This window comes from Cololabis saira, chromosome 5, assembly GCF_033807715.1.
Source record: "Cololabis saira isolate AMF1-May2022 chromosome 5, fColSai1.1, whole genome shotgun sequence".
Taxonomy (NCBI): Eukaryota; Metazoa; Chordata; class Actinopteri; order Beloniformes; family Belonidae; genus Cololabis; species Cololabis saira.
Window position 1 is genome coordinate 11,499,722 of NC_084591.1, and position 23,528 is coordinate 11,523,249.

The 23,528-nt window shown below is 43.7% G+C and overlaps 1 protein-coding gene across 1 annotated transcript in view; it reads left to right on the forward strand.

Annotated features, from left to right (window-relative positions):
• tes (testis derived transcript (3 LIM domains)) overlaps window positions 1-23,152 on the forward strand; it is a 24,971-nt gene extending 1,819 nt beyond the window's left edge. Inside the window, exons 2-8 of the mRNA XM_061722446.1 lie at window positions 3,300-3,385; window positions 8,730-9,286; window positions 10,984-11,159; window positions 14,595-15,116; window positions 17,801-18,016; window positions 18,103-18,261; window positions 22,946-23,152. Coding sequence (XP_061578430.1) covers window positions 3,300-3,385; window positions 8,730-9,286; window positions 10,984-11,159; window positions 14,595-15,116; window positions 17,801-18,016; window positions 18,103-18,261; window positions 22,946-23,137 — 1,908 coding nt within the window. The 3' untranslated portion in view covers window positions 23,138-23,152. The remainder of the gene's footprint in view (window positions 1-3,299; window positions 3,386-8,729; window positions 9,287-10,983; window positions 11,160-14,594; window positions 15,117-17,800; window positions 18,017-18,102; window positions 18,262-22,945) is intronic.
• Window positions 23,153-23,528: the final 376 nt, after the last annotated feature.

The window sequence follows — 23,528 nt, forward strand, 5'->3', positions numbered from 1 at the left end:
GTTCATCAGAGGGAAGAAACTGTCTCTGTGTCTAGAGGTTTTGGCGTAACGCTACAGTGCTAAAGTTTTTCATCAACATGAAGGAAAATCTGTACTTTTTGCTTTGCACATTTGAGTATAAGGCAAATAGTAAACCAGAGCAGGGGTTCATGAAGAAAAATCTGTAATTCTCTCTAAATTTCAGTGGTCCCGAGGTTGATCAGTTTCTCTCCAGAAGTACAAACACTTCAGTGTCTGCGCGAGAATGCGGGAATTTGGTGCTCAGGGTGTCTCCAAGTTATGCTTTCTCCATGAAAAGCTGCGTTTTTGAGACAAAGTTTTAGTCCTTTTTGCACTTTGGTTGGTGGATCTTGTACATCACCATGGAAACGCAGGCCACTGTGGGAGTCGAAGTCAAAGGGCTGTTTCCTGCAGTTGTATACAGTTTTCTACAGTTTTCCACAGTTTTAAACTCTCTTTAAGTCCTTCCCTCTTTGAGGAAGTAGATAGCGTTTCCTCGTTTGAGTGGGTGTGTCTGAGTAAAGTCAAGACACGAGGCCGGCTGACGTCACTTAACTTATATGAGTATATGACACAGAACTGTTACACATTTATTATTTAACTTTTAATGAAAGAGAGAGTTTCTTTAACGGCACAGAGTTCAAGAAAACCGTTCTGGACGCTTGACGACAAACCAACCATCATGACGATCCTCCGCTCGGGTCCTGCTGCAAACCCCTGACGCATCATGACTGTGACGCATCACATCCCACTTCTGGACTTTCTGTCTAAACAACCCTTTTTTTTCCCCAGCGGGTCGACACTTCAGTCAGTCATGAACTTAAACCACAAGTGATGAAACTGTTTCCTAAAAGCAGCTGGACACATCTGTGTGACCTCAGCGAGACACAGCCGGCGACCTCGCTTGAACCCACAGAAACATTTCTGCAGGTCACAGACCTGAAAATGTGTCCTGAAGTGGCCGTTTCTGCTTCAGAAGTTTGGTTTTCCTCCCCAGTTTAAAAGATTAAAGGCATGTGCACCTTCATGGATGAATCTGACGTCTTTAAATCCCGGCACAGACCAGGCCTGGAGCTGAAACCGAGGCATCGAGACCCCCCCCTCCTCCTCCCCGTCTGCATTCCTCGGCGCTGAGCGTCTTTCGGGTCAGAAACGCGGCTGTTGACATGCCGGGTGCCTGCTGGGACCCTCTCAGGCGTTCGGCCTCAGTGAATACTTGACCTTATTTGGGCGCGAGCGGCGGCGTGGATGTGAGCATCGCTTAGCGAGCCGAGGCGTATTAAAGACCTGGATCTCAGAAATGATCCTGAACTTGGCCTGAAATCCTTTCTGCTTGGCTTACAAGCAGAAATGGGGGGGGTATGATCTCATTATATTGCGTATCTTTTATGAGCTCTGCAAAAAAGGTTGAAATGATTGGAAACTGGGACGTATTAGTGATTATGGATGAGGAATGTTTCTGTCTGACATCACCAGGGAGGTGTCGGAGATGGTGCCTGTGGTTCGTGCTGGGGGGTTTAGAAAACCATCAATCATTATCCAAGTTTAGCGTAAACACAGTAAATGCAGCAAAGTAAAAGTAGATTGTAGCTTTCTGCACTCCGGCACGTCACTTCATGTTCACTAGTCGTTATTTCAGCCGTCGAGGCTTCAGACACATCCCAAGTATGCAGAACCTTCCGGGAGGGTGAGGAAATGATCTGCAGCAGGTCCTTTCTGCACAAAACCTTTGAGAATCCGCTGGTTCAGCGCTCGTCAGTATTTCACGCACAAATACAAAAACACGGGACTGGTTGTGAAATCATATTTCAACCTGCTTCCTCCGCCCCACGTGTTACAACTTGTACCCATAAACAGAAGTTGTTTTTCAGTCTCCTCCGAGGAATCCAGATGTGCGTCTTCATTCTTCACGAGGGGGAACACATTTCTGGGACATTTTCTGAATATTTCCATCAGATCTTTGAGATGCAGATATCTCCTGGACTTTAATTTACCGTCTTCAGACTACCATCTTCAGTCGGACAAATTAATAGAAATGGTCCAAATATTTAAGCGACCACTCAATCAAACAATAAAACGTACTGTATCACTATGGTAACAAGCCTCTTTAGCTGTCAGTGACAGATTCTGTGCAGTTACTTGCTGTATAAACATGTTTTACATTAATATTTACAGTAGTTTTATCACCTAAACTTGTGCGGTTGGATGTAACTTTGGCCTCAAGTAGTTTAACTTTAACCATTCTGGTTTTCAGATTCAGATGACTTTATTAATCCCTTTGGGAGGTTCCCTCGGGGAAATTGACATCTCCATCTCACACACACAACACTGTAATTTACAAATCAAACACCCCAAAAGCCAAACATCCATATAAAGATTAAAAAAAAAAGGTAAAAATAAGAAGTACAGTGCCATAAAAAATAATTATGGATAGAAAAAGTGTCATGTAATATTGCACTGTCCTGGTGTTGGCGATGCCGTCCCAGAAGTCTTTGCCTGAAAGACACGGATAATTCCCATTATTCCCATAAAAAATTCCCATTTTTAAAGCCCATGGTGCATTCTGCTCAAAGGAAGCAAGTTTCTACCGTATTTTCTGGACTATAAGCCGCTACTTTTTTCATAGGTTTTGAACCATGCGGCTTATACAAAGGTGCAGCTATTCTGTGGATTTTTCTTCCACCGCTCGGGCGCTCTAACCGGAATTAGAATAAAAACTAAGACAAAATAAATGCAAAGAATAATACGCTACTTCTTCTTAAGCAGATAGAAGTAGAAGCAGATTTCAAACAGATAAATAGATAAATAAATACTGGTTATTTTCTCTTGGTTCTGTCCCGTTTTAATCAGCAAAGTTGCTGCCGTGTTAAAAGACACTGTTAGGAAAGGATCTATTTAGGTACAAACATGTACATCATTTACAGTTCAGAATCCTTCTGTACATGTAGTAAATATCTAATCTAACAACATAAATATTTACGGCTTGCATATCTTTTTTTTTTAAATAGAGCGGATGCGGCTTATACACGGGTGCGGCTTGTATATCTTTTTTTAATTGTTTTTTTTGAAAATAGAGCGGATGCGGCTTATATACAGGTGCGGCTTATAGTCCAGAAAATACGGTATTTTTATTTTTCTTCTGGTGCAGACTGCTCATTCACTGCTGCTCGGCTCATTTCTGCCTCTGGTTCGACTCCTAAGATGGAAATATGTGTCAGACCTTGAGTTTCTAGCATTATACCGACATTGTTGTTGTTTGTTTATGTCCTTTTCTGTCTGTTTTTCCCCACTTTCCTCAGATGACCCTCGGCCACGAGTTTGGCGCCGGAGCGGCTTGTTTGAAGTGCAAAGACAAGTGTGAGGGCTTCGAGCTGCACTTCTGGAGGTCTGTAGCTTTATTTACCGCTCCAGTTCCACTCTGCATCACTGGAAATACGTTTGAGTAGGGCTGGGGATCGATTGAAATGTCAAGAATTGATTTTATTCCAATTCTTAAGATTCAGAATCGATTATCAAGATTTGATTCGATACGATTCGATTCCAATATTGATTTGGGTTAGTGTTATTAAAACTGTTTTTTGAGCTGTTGCATGAATTATATGACTGTAGTTATGCAACATATGAATAGTATTATTATATTGAGATTCAGTAGCAAGTATTCAGCTCCCAGAATTCTGATATATCTGCTTTCAGAAACATCATGTGGGTCAGAATTACCAAACAGATCCAGGGAGGAAACAGAGTAACTATGAAATCAGTTTTAATTTTTGCATTTTTCGTTCTATTTCGGTTTTTAATTTTTGAGAATTTGGTTTTCAGCATTTTATGCAAATGTAACCCCAACACAGTATATAAAGAAATGAAATATAGACAATTTATACAATTATAACTGAAAACTTTAATGTTTTCATACCTGAAACATATTTAAAGGCAAAAACATGGCACTAGTTATTCTTGTGTCCAACGAAACATTCCATTTTTGGGCATAAACAAAAAAACAACACAGGCCTACATTTGAGTGTTTTACGTTTTGGAAATAGCTCGGCCCTCAAACTCAGGGGAGTGTTTGGAGGTTAACCGGCAGCATTAAAGAAAACAACATAATATCCTGCTATATAACTCTGAATGAGGTCATGTTATTCATTATGCTTTTCTAAAGCTGATAAAAGGAAAGGTCTGGGGGGTCGGGGGGGGTTGGGGGGATCTGCAGCCTAATTGAAACATGTCCCGACTCCCTCAGAGCCCCCCGTCGTCTCCTTTATTGTGAACAAAAGTGATTTTTAATGGCGTACATCTGAAACCCCTGAGAATCGGTGCTGCTGGATTTTCTGGAGCGACGAGGTCCTGATCCTACAAAGGAAGTGTAAATCGAGGTTGTGAACTGCTGCCCCCCCCCCGAGTCGTCAGTTAAAGCTCTGAGTGAGAAGCCTATTAAAGTCATACACTGGTCCCACGTCGGAGGTCTGAGCTCCGCACCAGAACCCTGCAGGCCGTCTTCAGTCCTCTGAGCAGGATGTCCGGTCCAAACGGAGCCGTTCTTCCTGAACTAAAGCTCCCAGACAAGAGCCGTGTTGTCGGGGAGCAGGTGAGCGGGACGGGAGACCAGGAGCAGCGTCCCGCAGCGCCCGCCTTCTAGGTCCTTCTGTCCCCCTTGTACGAACATAACTACTACTATTACTACTACCACTACTGCCGCTGCTACTACTACTACTACTGTCATTTAGCACAGTGGTTCCCAACCTTTTTTCCTTGGAGCCCCCCCTACTTGTGTCTAAGACCAGCCGGGCCCCCCGACCCGTACGTACTAGCACCAAAAGAGTAAAGTTATTCGTTACAAACCATTAATTGAAAAAAATTAACATTAATTATGTTTTTTTTTATACATTTCTCTTTGGTTTACCCTGTATACATATGACTTTGTTTTTCTCACCTTCATTTTGTGTCACCAATGTATAAAATATGCACAAAAAATAATTGCAAGGACATAAAAATATTTCTGAAAAATGTCTCTTTTAATATGAGAGCAAATTTTTTTTACATTTTTCCTTTAACAACCTGTCGGAGTAGTAGTATGATTAAATGTTGAATAATGATATAATAATACGTTTTTATTTTGATAAATAACTTAGTATTCTAAAATGACCAAAATATTTCTAAGTGGGTTTATACAGACTTGGATTACTGTATTCCATTAGGTGTGTTATTATGATTTTTTTTATTCATTTAACATGTGCAAATATAATTTTTACAACTGCATATCCTCAAAGCAGCCCGGACCCCAGGTTGGGAGACACTGATTTAGCAGACGCTTTTATCCAAAGCGACTTACATCTGAGAGAACAACACAAGCAAGAAAATCACATATAAAGGTCCAGCTGGATCAGAGCTGGTCAGACTGATGAGAGTCCAGTTGGACTCAGGGGCTGCCAAGCGAGTGCTAGGATCCATATATCTTTTTTTTTTTTTTTAATAAGAAAGCTACGTCAAAGAAGACACCATCTTGTCATAAGTGCATGCATCTTAATAAAAGCCGAAATGCTCCTTAAAGAGTCTTTAGCTTGCTCTTAAAAGTAGGTCCAGACCCTGCAGATCAGACAGAGTTCGGTCGGTCGTTCCACCATCGGGGAACAACGGAGGAGAAGAGTCTGGCTACTGATTTCACGCCACGTTGTGGTGGAAGAACCAGGCGTCTTTCACTGGCTGAGTGGTGTGTAAGGAAGAGCTGTTGGTCTCTTATAACACGTGGATGTGTAAAGTAGAAAATAATGATACTTCATGTTTGAATACGTAGCTCTGGTCTGTCAACATATCGTACGTTTCCACTAGAACCTACTCGACTCTACTCATCTCAGCTCGGCCGGGTTTCTTTTCCATAACAATTCAGCACCTGGAGCAGAAGTAGGAGGTTGGAGCGAAGCTGCTGTGACGTATTTGATTGTGTGATTTAAACGAAGAAGGGTCTGTGGCTTACGGAAGAGTATTAGGGCTAGGGAGGAGAAAAAATATTTGAGAGGGGAAGATTTTTTTTAAATTTATTCTGCACTTCGAGAAAAAAGTCGAAATGTCGAGATTAATGTTGAAATAGAATTTCAAGAATAAAATCGAAATTTTGCCTTTCTTCTCAACATTTCAACTTTATTCACGAAATTTTGACCTTTTCTCAACATTTCGACGTTTTTCTCGACATTTCGACTTTTTTTCTCGAAGGTGCATAATGAAAAAAAAATCTTCCTCCTCTAAAATATTTTTATTTTTCTCCTGCCTGGCCCTAATAACCTTCCGTAGTGACTTGTTTGATATCAAGTTAAAAAATAAGAGTGAGAGAAGCTTCAAGCAGCTTTTTAATTTTTTTTAGTTTGTCTCTGCGCTGCTGAAAAGTCCGTTGGTAGCCGCGAGCAGTGAAGTGACAGAGCTCCTGATGGATCTGGTCGGTCCTTATCGCCCGTCTAGATCCCTTTTTAATTCTCTCCTCAGCCACCAGGTTTATGAACATCTGCACCTCAGAGTTGGATCATGAAACAGACTTCTGCGCTGCCGTTGCTGGTGGAATAAAATGAACAAGAAGCCGTCAGAGTCGCTCTTTCACTGATGTCACATCCTGACGTCTGACTCCAACCCCCGACCAATCGGTGGCCTGTATTGTGATGACATCACAGCCCGACTCAGCTGCTTAGAACCTCGGCAGAATAGAAACAGAAAAGTATCTACTTGGCACGTTAGACCCCTGGTGGGAAAGAACCAAACCGAGTCGAGCCGAGTAGGGACTAGTGGAAAAGTGCCATATAAGTCTTGCTGGGTTTCAACAGCCAACGCAGGAGTTCCCTTCATTCTTGAGGTCTGATGTCACATTCAGGCTGCAGCACGTCTCAACCCTTTGAACGACGTCCCGGTTAGATTAGAAACCGCTCTGTTGAGGCGTGTTGACGCTGCTGAAGGTTCAGCTTCAGCGCCGAGCTGCTTGAGCTCCTAACTGACCTCACTGAGAAAGAAAAGTAAGGTTTTTAATGAGCCGCAGAGCAGCTAAGAGAGCAGCAGGGGTCACGTCTTCCCTTCAAGCAGCTCGTTAAATGAATGTAAACTGCTAAAAAGCAGGAACCTGAAAGGTGAAAAGCAGATATGCATCAGTTCTGTGGACGGGTCAACCGCAAACCTCCGACCGAGCCGTGCACAGAGCATATCTGAGGGTTTCCTGCAGAGGCCGGAACCACAACATTGTGTTTCGACCGTTTCCCACAGTTGAAAACAAAAATCTGGTGGTTTGGTGGTCGGGTCTGCAAGAATGTTTAGGCACAAGGCAAATGTCCAACATTCAGACCTCTGAAAAGGATGAGACAAAGCTCTAACGGGAAGCTCTCCCAAGAATCAGCTGGTTGAAACGGGATCTGCAGGACTGCTGGGAAGAAATGTCATGTAGATATCAGCAAATACTGCCAACCTCTTGAAGAAGTTCACATCTTAATTGATGAGACTTTTTGGGGAGAATACAGTAGGAAAGTATTCAGATCTAGGCCTGTGTTGAAAAAAAAAAACGATTTTCCGATTCTAAATCGGTTCTCATTAATTCCTAAAAATCAATTTGTATTTCTAAAGATCGATTTTAAAAAAAAAAAAAAAAAAAAAAAAAAAAAATTTCATCATTACATTACAAATTTTTGTGTTTTTTTGTTTATGCCCAAAAAAGGAGAGAATAACTAGTGCCATGTTTTTGCCTTTGGATATGTTTAAAAGTATGAAAACATTAAAGTTTTCAGTTATAATTGCATAAATTGTCCATATTTCATTACTTATATACTTTCTTGGGGTAACATTTGCATTTGCATGTGACATCATGTCTCACTTTTGTATTTCTTTTGTATAATTTTTTTGTATTTTTTGTATAATTTGTCTGTTAAAATTGTAAATAGGTTATACTTATTCTATTTTTATTCAGAACTGTCCTCACTACCCCAAACTGCTGCACCTTTAAAATGTTTATACTGTACATAGAAATACCACATTTGTTTATTATTTATTTGTTTATTGTTTATTTTTAATACCAAAGAGTGAAATTACCGGAGTCAAATTCCTTGTTGGACAATGTTCGAACCTGGCCAATAAAGCTGATTCTGATTCTGATTCTTCTGATTCTGATAAAATGCTAAAAACCAAATTCTCAAAAATGAAAAACCGAAAAACACAGAAAATGGAAAAATAAACATGGAATGTGGGAAAAAATAAAACCGATTTCATACGGCCCTATCTCTGTTTGCTGCCCTGGATCTGTTTGGTAATTCTGCCCCACACTGAAAGCATCTTTATCAGCATTCTGGGAGGTGATTGGTCCTTACAGCATCATTTGCTGCCAATACTTGCTGTTGAATCTCAATATAATACAAGTATTAATATGCTGCATAAATACAGTCATATAATTCATGCAAAATCTCAAAAAACATTTTTAATAACACTAACCCAAATCGATATCGGATCAAATTGAATGAAATCCTGATAATCGATTCTGAATCTTAAGAATAAATGTTTCCCTCTTTGTTTCATTGCAGCCAAAATCAAAAACGTTTTTTAAAAATTTTATTTCTCAATTATTGTATCTCAGCACCCAATCTTGACAGGAAAAAAACAGAACTGTAGAAATGTTTGCAAATTTATAAAAAAAAAGAAGAACTGAACCATCCCATGGTCAGAAGTATGTAACATCTCATTCCTGAGGCCGATCCTCTCATTCTTTTGTGCAGAAAAATCTGTCGAAACTGCAAATGTGGCCTTGCGGAGCACGATGTGGCCATGAACTCGGAGGAGAACAAGAAGGTGGGCAAGCTGTTCGAGGACACCAAGTACACGGGGCTCATCGCCAAGCTGAAGACGGACCCCAGGTACCACTACCAGGGCAACATGGTCACCATCACCCTACCTGCCTCTTCCACCGCCTGCATGGTCCCGCCTAGTGGCTCTGCTGCCGTCGTGGGCGCCTACGCCGCTGGGGGCTATGGAGGGCCTGCTGGAGCACCCTATGGAGCGTCTGCAGGAGTGTCTGCAGGAGCACCCTATGGAGCGTCTGCAGGAGTGTCTGCAGGAGCACCTTATGGAGCGTCTGCAGGAGTGTCTGCAGGAGCACCCTATGGAGCGTCTGCGGGAGCACCCTATGGAGCGTCTGCTGGAGCATCTGCGGGAGCATCTTATGGAGCATCTACTGGAGCATCTGCAGGAGCGTCTGCAGGAGCACCCTATGGAGTATCTGCAGGAGTGTCTGCAGGAGCACCCTATGGAGCGTCTGCTGGAGCGTCTGCTGCAGGTTTGATTAGATTTTTTAATTTAGCACATATTAATAAGTCAGTAATACATCCATCCATCCATTTTCCACCGCTTATCTGTTCCCGGGTCGCGGGGGCAACAGTCTCAAAAATGATGCCCAGACTTCCTTCACCCCAGACACTTCCTCCAACTCTTCCGAGGGGAGTCCGAGGCGTTCCCAGGCCAGCCGAGAGACATAGTCTCTCCAGCGTGTCCTGGGTCTTCCCCGGGGTCTCCTCCTGGAGGGACATGCCTGGAACACCTCCCTATGGAGGAGGGGCATGCCTGGAACACCTCCCTAGGGTGGAGGGAAATGCCTGGAACACCTCCCTAGGGAAGAGGGACATGCCTGGAACACCTCCCTAGGGAAGAGGGACATGCCTGGAACACCTCCCTAGGGAGGCGTCCAGGAGGCATCCGGTACAGATGCCCAAGCCACCTCAGCTGACTCCTCTCAATGTGGAGGAGCAGCGGCTCGACTCCGAGCTCCTCCCGGGTGACCGAACTCCTCACCCTATCTCTAAGGGAGCGTCCAGCCACCCTGCGGAGGAAACTCATCTCGGCCGCTTGTATCCGCGATCTTGTCCTTTCGGTCACTACCCAAAGTTCATGACCATAGGTGAGGGTAGGGGCGTAGATTGACCGGTAAATCGAGAGCTTCGCCTTTCGACTCAGCTCCCTCTTCACCACGACGGTCCAGTACATCGACCGCATAACTGCGGACGCTGCACCGATCCGTCTGTCAATCTCACGCTCCATCGTTCCCTCACTCGTGAACAAGACCCCGAGATACTTGAACTCCTCCACCTCAAACCGCCCCAGCACATGCCGAAGGTCCCGGTCCCAATGAAGCCAACAGGACAAAAAGCAGAGACGAAATCCTGTGGTTCCCAAACCGGATCCCCTCCGGCCCCTGGCTGCGCCTAGAAATCCTGTCCATAAAAATTATGAACAGGACCGGTGACAAAGGGCAGCCCTGCCGGAGTCCAACATGCACCGGGAACAAGTCTGACTTACTGCCGGCAATGCGAACCAGACTCCTGCTTCGATCATACAGAGTCCGGACAGCCCTTAATAGAGGGCCCCGGACTCCATACTCACTCAGCACCCCCCACAGAATGGTACGAGGGACACGGTCAAATGCCTTCTCCAGATCCACAAAACACATGTAGACTGGTTGGGCAAATTCCCATGAACCCTCGAGCACCCTGCGGAGGGTGTAGAGCTGGTCCAGTGTTCCACGGCCGGGACGAAAACCGCATTGTTCCTCCTGAATCCGAGGTTCAACTATCGGCCGTATTCTCTTCTCCAGTACCCTGGCTGTCAGTAATACAATTACCATAAAAAAACAATAGACGGCATATATGCAAGGAGGTCCAAAAACCCTCTAGGGGCTTGACAAGAGGACTTCCTTAAATGAGCATAAAAATAGACATTATCATGGACATAAATGCATATCGTACACAGCACAAACCCGCCACACACACATACACCCCGCGCACAGCACGCTCACACACTGCACACTCGCACACACACACACAAAGAAAAGAAAAAAGTACATACCCCAAAAAATAAAAAAGGCAAAGGAAAGAAAGAAAAAAACTACAATACTAAAAATGAGGAAAAAAGACAAATGTGAGTAAGTAGAAGTTTACATCATATTATTAAGCTATTGATATAGCAAAATATGTTTCCCAGGTTCAGCGCCCGTCGGCCCTCGAGGCCCGGCCCCCGGGGCCACCAATGCTGGACCAGCCAGGTTCAAAGCGCCCATCGCCGCCCCTGGCGCCGCCGCCACCGTGGTGCCGGCCAAAGACGTGCCGGAGAAGACAGTCACCTACGAGTGGGCCCCGCCGGTGCCTAATAAGTATCTGGTAAGAGTTCAGATTAGTCATGAATAACCACAAGCTCATTCGGAGCCTCTGATAAACGATCGTATACGATATTTCTGTCATCTTGTATCTTGTCATCGTGTATAAAATAGAGTTTGCTCGTGAAACATCTCTGGGAAGATGGGCAGGTGAGTTACATCAGGTCTGAATAGGATGAAGTTATTTGTGTGTTCATTAAGACAAAAAAAACTAAACATTTCCAAATGTGGCGTATAAATGATTTCCATTCAGTTTGTAGAAATTTTAAACTCTTAAATTATTAATGAAACACCGAAATAACAATAGAGGGAATGCGCATGGCGTCACAGATGCGACTTCACAGCGGGTTACGCCCACTGAGTGGCAGAAAGACTGAGTGGCAGCGTAAACTTTCAGCTTGAGCAACTCAATCTAAAATCTAAATCTAAAATGGGAAAGAGTTGTTGTGCGATCGACTCTACTCATAGATTTAGCAAGAAATCGTAGTTATCATTTTACAGACTGATGAAAAATAAGCTTAAGAGAGACAAATGGATCGCTGCAATTCACAGAAATGACTGGATTCCAGGCACTGAAACGTGGATTTGCGGTTCCCATTTTGTATCAGGTAATGTTGGATTTTTGGGTAGTTAACGTTAAACGGTCAAATCATAAATTCAGTGTCCTCATCACTTTAATTTCACCAACAAATCCTGCCTTGTAGTAGGACCAAGCGTCAAGAGTTTTGTACTCCTTCAAGCTTTGCTTTGTGTATTTCCCCGGCGTAGAAATTAAGTACATATAAATATCAGGAAACTTGATTCGTGGTCAAATATGAATGTCCATGGACCACTGGTTCTTCAGGTAACTGTACGGGTCACTGTCAAGTCCAACTGCCTAATTTAAGCCGGTAATTGGCTGTTATCTCGTCTTCTCCACTAGTTGCAGCTGTTTTTGCCACTCAGTGCCAGTAAGGGGGCGTGTACCAGTGGGGAAGTGACGTCAATGCAGACCCTCTATAGTTATTTGTGTGTTTATTAAGACAAAAAAAACAAAACATTTCCAAACGTGGCGTATAAATGATTTCCATTCAGTTTGTAGAAATCTTTAAACTTGTAAATTATTGATGAAACACCGAAAAAACAATTATAAACACCTTTTTATCAAGAAGAAAAAAAAGTTGCTAATTTTAGAATTTATTCAAGGCCTCGGTTTGTTAAACTATAACAAAACGCTGACAACACTGCAGATATCGTTTATTTGTTGGGGGAAGAACGTGAGTCGCGTTGCCGAAGCGGCCTGGAAACCTAAATCCACCTGGACTCACTCCCCTGTTAGCATCTTAAAAGTTAGACAAAGACTCAACAAGCACGAAGCTTCTCTCTAAAACCATGAACTGGACCACAGAGCCAGAACAGTGAAGCACGGCGGCGGAGGGGTAATGGTCTGGGCTGATGTTGCAGCTGCAGGTCCTGCGCTCTCAGGAGAGGATTTTAAGATCTGATATTTGCTGACGTCGTCTCATGTTGTCTTCAGGAAACAGGAAACGCAGACAGATGTCCCTGAATGCTGTTATGTGTGTTATTAAAGTCATTGATGCAGAACAAAACACATGTGGCACATCTGGCCAGCAGCTGGAGCTCCACCCAGACACGACCGGGGAAGTTGGAGAGGTTCTTAGCGTTACGGACATAAGTAGTAAAGGCAGGTTTGAGGACGGCGCTCTCAGCGCTGTTTAGTTTTAAAGACAATCAGCTGTTATTCAAAACACCAGCATGTTTTTGGTTAAAGGTTTAATTCCTCTCCTGTGACAGCTTTGTCTGAGAAAAATGTTTTATTTCAACTCTGCTGGTTGAGAAATGAGAAACTTCCCCTCCACAAAAACTCCCCACTTGTCATAACATGATCTGTTTTATATATAAAAATGACAAGTCATCGCTTCGATCAAACAAATTTTAATAATAATAATAGATTTTATTTATAGATGCGTTTTTAAAAGGGACACAAAGATGCTTTGATACTGTTGCTGTTTAATAGTTCCGGGCCTTTATGGAGAGAAAAAATCAACTCAAAACATTTGTGTGTGTGTATTATCTGATTTGTGTGTAGTACTTGATTTGTGCGTATTATTAGATTTGTGCGTAACTTGCTCCAAGTTACGCACACAACGATAATAAGAAATTCAAAAATCCCCCTACACACACAAATCATTAAATACGCACGAATCGCACAAAGCTGTAGATACTCACAAATGATTTTGAGACTTTTTTCCTCCAAAAAGCCTTTAAGGACTGGTGGAAAGCTGGGTCATCTGAATTTCATCTCAGTCCAGCATTATTAGTTACCTGCCCTAAGAAGGTAAACCTACTTCAGACCACCGTGATGCCATCACCGTCTTCTTGCTTCCAAGTCCACCACCGAGTCATCGTTGCTTTAAAACTTCTAATTACATTTGTAAGGCTCATAAATGCAGATCTGTCCATATAAGGAAGTAAATGTGTTATAACCACGGGGCTCTGAGATATTCTTTCATACTTAGGCCCACATTGTTTGACAATTCGTTACAAGTTTAGGGGAAACTAAGTATTGAGGGAAATAACTTCAGATGACCCAGCTTTCCACCGGTACTTAAATGCTTTAATTTGACTTTTAACTTTCATCTGAGTCCAGTGTTATTTCCCTCGATACTTAGTTATCTACCCTAAGAAGGTAAACCTAGTTCAGACCACCTTAGACCACTGTGATGCCATCACCGTCTTCTTGCCTCTCGATTTGACCGTCAGTTTTTCAACCTAGCGTTCCTTGCTTTAAACAATCTAATTACATTTGTAAGGCTCATAAATGCAGATCTGTCCATATAAGGAAGTAAATGTAAATAACCACGGGGTGCTGAGATATTTTTCTTCCTTCTTTCTTACTCAGGCCCACAATGTTTCACAATTCGTTACCAGTTTAGAGGAAACTAAGTATCAGGCAAATAACTTCAGATGACCCAGCTTTCCACAGGTCCTTAAATGCACCACGTACTGTACGGAGGAATCTGAGGCTTCTTGGAGGCGTGAAAAAGAGTCTCAAAACCATTTGTGCGTTTGTATCAGGTGATTCGTGCACACATATTTAACAATTTGTGTGTCTAGGAGGCTTTTTGAATTTGTAATTATCGATTTGTCCGTAACTTATAATATGAAACTGTGGTTCAGTGTGTTTCAGAGAGGCAATAGTCTGACCCGGAGCCGGGTGTCTGGCCTAGTAGTACACTTTTGTGTATTTACGCGTACACTTTCCTTTTTTATTAAGATGTATCATCAGTTTTCTCTCCTCTGATGTATCAATATTTGTTTATTTTAAACACTCTGGATGTCTGGGAAGCGGGAGGTCGTCTGGAGTCTGTGTTTAGTCTGGTCTGTGTTCACCGCTCACGTCTGTCCTTCACACACTTCCTCGTCTGTCCGTCTCCAGGCGGTGCGCTACATCGAGCTGCTGCCCCCCGAGAAGCGGCCCGTGGCCGGCTCCGAGGGGGCCGCCTACCGCCGGCAGCAGATGGCCCGGCAGCTGCCCGAGCACGACCAGGACCCGGCCAAGTGCCACGAGCTGAGCCCCGCCGAGGTCAAGCAGATGCAGCAGTTCGTCCGCAAGTACAAGGACGAGGCGCTGGGGGTGGGAGACGTGCTGCTGCCGGAGGAGCTGGCCCAGGCGCAGGCTGCCGGTGGCGCTGGAGGGCCGGCAGGAGCAGGAGCTGCTGGGGCCGGAGGGGCGGGAGCCACACCAGGGGTTGGGAGGGCCGGGGCTGCAGGGGGTTTTGGACCTGAAGCAGGAGCAGCTGGGGCAGCTGGGGCAGCTGGGGCAGCTGGGGCAGCTGGATCGGGACCGTTTGCTGGAGCCGGAGCCGGACAGCCTGGTGCCGTCGGGCCGGCCGGAGGAGCCCTGGGAACAGCCGCCGCCGCCGGAGCCATGAGCTCTGGACAACCACAGAAAAACTTCGTAAGAACTTTACTTCCGTCCGTCCCGACTTTCAAATCAAATCAAATCAGGCCAGAGTTCACTCCCAGCACGGAGGCTCCCCGTGAGGAAAACACTGGAGCTAAAAGCTAAAAGAAAGCAGGATAAGATAGGCTATGAGGTTAAAATACACACTAAAAGAGTTTAAAAGTATAACATAAAATCCCAAGAGTAGGACTAAAGAGCAAGATATTAGAAACTGAGAAAATAAAACTATAGAATGTATAAAATAGACCATAAATAACGACTAAACAATAAATATAACATTGAGATTTCCTGATATCTCAGTTAAACCTCATCAATCGATACTGACCTTAATATGTCAAACAAAAACCTTTTGTTTCATAGTTCTCACAGTGGATCTCAGTTTCTGGAGATAAAAATTCCCAATATGGCAAAAAACATGATTCATAGTTCTCACATTGGTTCTCAGTTTTTGGGCCGAATCCCGACTGATTAAGAACTGAAGCTGTTCCTGGTGTGTTGGTGTCCTGAGTTGATCACTATTTATCTAAATGTTTCAAAAACCAAGTCTTCTTATTTAGACAGGACAACACATATTAATGAACACTACATTAAGCAGTGTAAATACACCGGGTTTTAGCAGAAATGCTAGTTTCCACCCGCAGTCCCCACAGAAAACATAAAAACTATTCGGTCAAACAATACAATCAAACAAGGGAGCAAACGTAAAACATACATAGTAGCAAAATAGATTTAGCAGCATTTAAAAGCAGTATGGATTGTATCTAAAGATACTTGAGTTTAAAGTGACTTGAGCAAAAAATGCATATTACAATAATGAAATACCAGCGATGGTAATATTATGGTACTGAGAGTATACAAGTTGTGTGAGTTGCATTGCACATTGCCCTAGTACGTATTGGATTTTCATAGAGAGTCTCACACGAGGGACTGGGTTCACTTACTATTCTAACCAGAAACATTTCCACTTATCAACATCCCTGACATCCGGGTGCTGATCCGTGTAGAAGTCGTAAACTGGCTCAGAGATCACGGCGTAGCAGCTTTGATCTTAATCCCACGAGTCTGTGAAGTCCTCAAAAAACCAGCAGGAAGTTACTGATGGTTATCAGCTGACGGGGCATCAGTCAGGTGCAGAAATCTGTGGCGTACGCAGATGTTTCGGAGAAGGATCAACACTATAAATGTCAACTGAACAAATCTCACAGATTTACTATTAAAACTAAAGTTGTATAAAACACTAAAGGTTTGCAGGATTCGAAGTGTCTCACCATCAAAACTCTTTAATCAGTTTGAAAGGTGATTTGCAATATTTAATGATCTGAACAGAGCAGATGACATGGATTTATATCCAAACATCTGCTAAAAATCTGAAGAGCTAACTAGAAACCAGGAGCAGGTTTTCTGTTCCAGCTCCGTGGGTTGGTGTTGTTTATCACTCTTAAACTAAAACCACCTGTAAACACAGAGTCAGAGGCGTGGTTGTGTACGTGACTAACGAGTTAAATACATTTACTAAGTTATTAAGAACTAAGGGTGTTGTTCCCAGGAGCGCCACTAGATGGAGCCGGGGCACCGACTCTGACTCGTTACTCTGGATGATGATTTATTTAGTTCAAAGTGAGGAAAAAACCCAAAGCCACAGCCACATTCTTGTTCTATAACAAACATATTTGATTATACTAATACATTGATAGTTTTTCATTTATTTTTGAACATGTAGGTCTTTCTTAAACACCTCATGTTTGTGTTGATGTGACCTGAGTGGTACCAGAGCCACTTCAACTCCGGGGGGGTTTCATGAAGCGCGCAGGCCAACTTTTATTGGGCCTTCAACTGAAATGACCCATGTTGTGATCATAATTACCATAGTTGAGTAACAGCAGTTTCACTTCTGAGTTACCAAAATAAAAAAAAACAACAGATAATTGCACCATATTTCAGTTAAAGGGGTCACTGACTAAAAATAAAAGCTTTGAATATCCATTTTGGACTGATCAAAGGCACCACTTATGAAAAACAACAGGAAGTAATAATTTGCGCTTATTTATTTATTCATTTATTTATTTAAAGGTTTAGATAACAGGGACAATGCACATTAATAACACATTTAAACAAATGTAAAATGTGCCGGAATTAGCCAAAAAGGCTATTTTGCATCCGCTGTCCCTGGACTGGTGTAAAAATAGTCAACCTAAAAGAAAAAATTATTAGATACAATCAATAAAACATTTCCTAATAAAAAGGCTATATCAGAATAAAGATTAAAAGGTAAAAACTAAGCTAAAATACATACACACACAGGTTAACATAAGCTCAACAACAGACAATTGCTACAAACGAAAACAGAAACAACATGAAGCAGCAACAGTAACATCAGCATTAATAACACAAGACACAATAACACACTAACAGGCCAAAAACAAACAAGACAAAAGCACTAAACACAGAATAAAAAGCCATGCACAAAAAGCAACATTATAACTAGACAAACTAATAGGCAACATGACAGGTGACATCAGACAAACACCGGAAAATTACGCACTAAAATTCTTCTGACCAAATACTCTGCAGGATTTACACAAACGTGTTATTGTTGTTATTATTATTATTATTATTATTATTATTATTATTATTGAGTGGAAGACAGCATTGCTGAGTGTTTGTGATTGTCCCCCCAGTCGTGCCACCAGTGCCAGCAGCCCATGGGGCTCGGCGACCCGGCCGTCTACGCCGAGCGGGCCGGCTACGACAAGATGTGGCACCCAGCCTGCTTCGTGTGCTGCACCTGCGGCGAGCTGCTGGTGGACATGATCTACTTCTGGAAGAAGGGCAAGATGTTCTGCGGCCGCCACTACGGAGACAGCGAGAAGCCGCGCTGCGGAGGCTGCGACGAGGTGACCGGACCGCCCGAGCCTCCCGAGCCTCCCATCATGCTCGTCTCAGTCTTTGTTTTAACGTCCTGCCGCGTCTCCGTCCACAGCTCATCTTCAGCAACGAGTACACGCAGGCGGAAGGCCAGAACTGGCACCTGAAACACTTCTGCTGCTTCGAGTGCGACTGCATCCTGGCCGGAGAGACGTACGTCATGGAGAAGGACAAGCCCGTCTGCAAGCCCTGCTACATGACCAACTACGCTGTGGTGAGTCCCAAAACGCTCAGGGTCAGGGGTGTGCGAACGGGGCCTCGCGCTATGGGCCGTTTTTTTTTTTTTTTTTTTTTTTTTCTTTCCTTTTTTCCCTTATAAATATCAACAGTCACGTTCCATTACAGACCTAAATATGTACTAGTCTGTGCATATCAATAAATATATGTGCAATGATGCGCGTGTCTGTTGTTCAATACAACTGCGTCAGACCAAGCGCAGACACAAGCTGCTCTGATCCAGACGGGTGGAGTGTGGAACAAACTGTCACACAATGTCGAGAGAACGAGACGGATTCAGGAAATTTCCATCAGGGGATGAAAAAAGAAAAAAACTAAAGAAAATGGAAGAGTTTAATGCCTCTCTGAAAGGCTCGTTTGATAAATTTGTTACAAAAATCACCAATCCGACCGGGTCTCAAGCAGCCGTGGGGCCCCGCGTAGAGGTAAGCCAAATGATGATGAGGCAGGGGAAGGTATCCAGTCTTTTGCTAATTAGAGAGTTAAAATTGCGCATAGACACCCGATCCGACCCGGAAAACCCAAAGATTTCGCGTGCGTGAGCCCCCCCAGCCATTTTGCACAGGGCCTCGCAAATCTCCCAGACGGCTCTGCTCAGGGTTATGGTGGATTCACACTGAAAGCGTCAAAAATCGTCCGTGGAGGCTCAGGACGTCTGCATCGCGCTGTTTGCTAAAGTCTGTCGACGCCTGTGGTGGGCGCGGCTTTCAAGCTGCGCTGCAGAACTGGAGGGGACAAAGTGCATAGTCTACATATATCTATATACAGCATGCACATCTTCAGTTTCCTATTTCACCATGGATCACACTTTGGGAAGCCTTCTTTATATTTTAGCGTTTTTTTCCGCATAGATAAGAGTGAGTTTGATGCTCCTTAACAAGGTTGGCCCCGGTGAACCTTCAGTCTGTCTGCGGTGATCACTGACACACCGGGTCGTAGCGGATTTGGTCATATTGTTTTGTGATTAATAAGCACGTTTTTTTTATTATTTTGCGTTGGATCGATGTAGCAAATAAACTCGTTCAGACCATCCAGCCCCTCAACCATCAGATACGTGTTTCACATGAACAGAGTTCAGGTTAAAACATTTAGTTCAGGTAAAAACGGCAGTCAGATCAGCAAAAATGTCAGTTTTCTGGATGGAATATATTAATTCCTAATAAAATAAGTTTGTTAGTGCAAAGCTATGTTCATGTACGCATGTGAATGAGTGTACATTTGTGTGTACATGAAAGTACAATCTGCATTGAGGCTTTTAGCTTCGGGAATCCCGGTCTGTGATTGGACGCTGCCTCGGTGTCGCCGCTGCTCATTTGGGTCTGTGATGTCACAGTACCCATGTCGCTACTGGTAGTCCTGAGTACCTGGGGCTCTCTGATCCGACTGCGGTTGACTCCGCCGTTGTTTAAATAAATAAAACCAAAAAGCCGACGTGAGCTCAGCGCTCTGACCTAGCTGGGAAACCTGCCAGAACAACACCGTTTTATCCGTTTCCTGTCTGAAACGTTGAATCACAGATGAAAACTATCACGTATGTGAGCAAGAAGAGAACGATAAGATAAAAATATGATCATCGAGGGGCCTTGCCACGGTCTGCACAGCTTTCCTGCAGGAAATGGAAATGGCATCGTTCAACGGCGTCCCGTTTTAGTCAGCGGGCTGCGAGATGGAGGAGATCCCATAAACGGCATCCTCTGATGGGGGGGTAGAGGGACCACAGGGGAGGACGGATCTGTTCTCAGAGCTGCTCAGAATAGAAGCCTGCTGCACGTCAGGAGGCCGGGAAGCTCCCGTCCAATCAGGGAAGGGGTTTCTCATCACAGAGGTGGTTCCCAGCCAGCATGTACATGCTGATGAACATCGTGCGTTATGGATCTGAAGGCTGGACGCTGTGGTTTACGTGTTCTCCTCTCATCATGGGAGGGACTGATGTCGAGGTGATGCTGCTGCGACGCCACGCTTGTGAATAATATCTCCCACCGTAGACCGCTGCAACAATTGCTTCTCTAATGGCGCTAGTACCTACTCAGCCCGACTCGACTCCACTCGCCTTGTCCTTGTTTCTTTTCAATACCCAGATCAGAAATAGGAGGTTGGAGCGAAGCTGCTGTGACGTATTTGATTATTGATCTAAACGAAGAAGAAAACAACACTAAAGATGTAGAACCTGGAGGAGATGATAGATGTGCTGCTGGATCTGTGACTTGTGTTTGATATCAAGTTAAAAAATGAGAGTGAGAGAAGCTTCAAGCGGCTACGCTTTTTTTTGTTTGTTTGTCTCAGCGCTGCTGAAAAGTCAGCAGCGAGCAGCTATGAAGTGACAGAGCTCCTGGTAGATCTGGTCGTTCCTTATCGCCCGTCTAGATCCCTTTTTAATTCTCTCCTCAGCCACCAGGTTTAGGAACATCTGCACCTCAGAGTTGGATCACCAAACAGACTTCTGCTGCCATTGCCTGTTGAATAAAATGAACAAGAAGCTCAGTCAGAGTTGCTCTTTCTCTGATGTCACATCCTGACTCAGATGTCTGACTCCAACCCCCCGAACAATTGGTGGCCTGTAGTGTGATGACATCACAGCCCGACTCAGCCGCTTAGAACCTCGGCAGAGTAGCTACAGAAAAGTATCTACGGTACTCGGCACGTTAGACCCCTAGTGGGAAAGAACCAAACCGAGTCGAGTCGGGCTGAGTAGGTTCTAGTGGAAAAGCGCCATAAGATCACTGCTTATGTCTGTCCCTCTCGGCATTGTCTCAAAACACGAATTCTCCAGACCAGCAAACAGCTAAAACATCTGCTTTTATAGAATCTGCACACCTGATGTGACTATCGGTGATTTAACAGCATCTGAACGCAATTTAGGCTTTTAAATCCTATGGAAGCACTAGGGGGTACTTAGGATTGCCTGCTTTTTGTGTTTATTTTGTTTTGTTAAATAATGGCATATCTGAGGCTGTATTGATCCACTACAATCAGATGATTGTATTTTTTTAATCTTTGTTTTTTGTGCACATGTTTACGCGCCAATCAGGAGCTTCGTTCTAAAGTCAGGACATTTAATCATTCTCACAGGACCACATGCCTCCTCAACACTTTGCACACCCCCCTCTTCTTAGTTTTCTCTGTCTTTTTCTGATTATAAATACCTGGATGTATTTTTTCTCTCTCTCTTTTCAAACACATTATACATTTATTCACAGAAACTACAAAACATCTCACACACTCTCCACTATCTATACACATCCTACCTGCTTTTTTGCACTTTTTGTTTTCTTTCTTTCTCATACTGCACTACTTTTATTTTCATTCCAATGTATATACTGTTTATATTTTGTAATTATATATTTTTTACTCATCTATCCTTCTTTCGCTGCATGTGTGTGTTGTGTGTACTGCTGCTGCTGCACAAAGCGAATTTCCCCACAGGAATGAATAAAGGGCAATCTAATCTATCCTGTCTTCTTACTTTTTCACGCTCCACGTTTGGTGATCTTAGTCTTCAGCAGAATTTTTTCTCTTTTTTAATTTTCTCTTCATTCTTATTCCTTTTCGTGGGGGATTAATGAAACATAGTAGACTTCCAGGAGAACTGGTGAAAGAGACACATTCACACTCGCTTACACGAAAAAAACTAAAACCCTTGTTTGGAGATTAAAATGCATATTTATGTTTTAGGTTTTTACCAAACTTGGTATTAACCATTAATATACAGTAGAGACCAAAGCTTTATCTAGATTTAAATCTTAGGTGCCAACATCTGACAGATCCCATGCTCTGTTGAATCTGCTTCCATGTTTCTATTTATCTTTTTTATCTCGTCTCTTTGCTTTGTTCTGCTCTTTGACTTATTTTTTCTTTTTCTATACTAATTTTTATGTAGTATTCCATCAACCTGCCCAGGGACTACAGGTGGAAAATAGCAAACTGCTACAACGTGGCACAATGCATATTCTCTTTTACAAGATTAATGTCTTATTGTGCACTGTCCCTGTTTTGAAATAAATAAATTACAAAAGTTTGGACACCCTTCCCCATTTGTTTGAATGAAAAGGTTTGTCCAAACTTTTGGTCTGTACTGTATATGCAGACAAGGGAGAAAAAATACATAAATAAAGTCGGCTCATTTTCATCTCGTATTGGACCTCTTGTTACCGGTTTGTTTCAGAAAGTTATCTGTCTGGCATAACAGCAGCTCTGTGCGGATACTGAACTGAACGTTTACTGGATAAAAACCCTTCCAAACGACAGTATTTTTATTTTCTTACCCAGAAAGTATCGTCAGGACGATACTGAACGTTTACTGGATAGCAACTGGCACGCTAGTCTGCTAGCTTCTCTCCTGAAGAAAACCATGCTTCATTAAAACGACACCAATTTACACAAAACAGTGGTTATCACCCGTGTAAGCTAGGATAAAAAGGGTCAACTAAAGGCTAAACTTGAGAGACGTGCAGGTCCAAGAACGTGGAGCGTGTTTATCGACCTCAAGGCTCTGCAAAGCTACTGTTTTCAAAAGCCTTTAAAAGCCAACTCACTGGTGAATGTTGACATGGGTCTGCTTTCTGTTAACGTGTCTCCGCACAAATACACAAATACGTGCGGAGCGTCCAAGTGAGATATGAGGTATCCGCTCTGACGTCAGCGTTTCCTTCCTCTCTCCCCAGAACTGCTCGGCCTGCCAGAACCCGGTGGACCCGGAGGCCCAGAGGGTTACGTACGGCGACCATCACTGGCACGCCGAGCCGGAGTGCTTCAAGTGCTCCGGCTGCTCCAAGTGCCTGGTGGGCCAGCGCTTCATGGCCGTGCAAAGCTTCCTCTTCTGCTCCGTGGAGTGCAAGAAGAAGGTCCAGGCGTAGAGGGCCGGAGCCAGAGCCGGAGCCGGAGCCGGGGCCGGGCTCCCCATCTTAACCTGGTACCCGGTTCGGCCCAAACGTGACGCAGAGACGGCTCTGAGATTAGGTTTGAGATTAGGTGGGACTGGTGCTCTCTGGGGGGGCGTGGATCTACTTCCATGTGTCTCGCTGGTGTTCCGGAGCTTTGACCCGCGGGTGAATTACTGTGCAAACCTTTAATCGTTCTGTGTTCAAAAATAAAAACTACTGATCCTCCTCTGCAGCAGCACCGGTCGGGTTCTGGTTCTGGTCCGTCTGGTTGGAAGCAATAATCAAGTCAGACTTGTGCCATTATGATGGAATTGGACATTTAGCATCTCGATTAAGGATTTCTAAGATTCCCCAGCTTGAATGT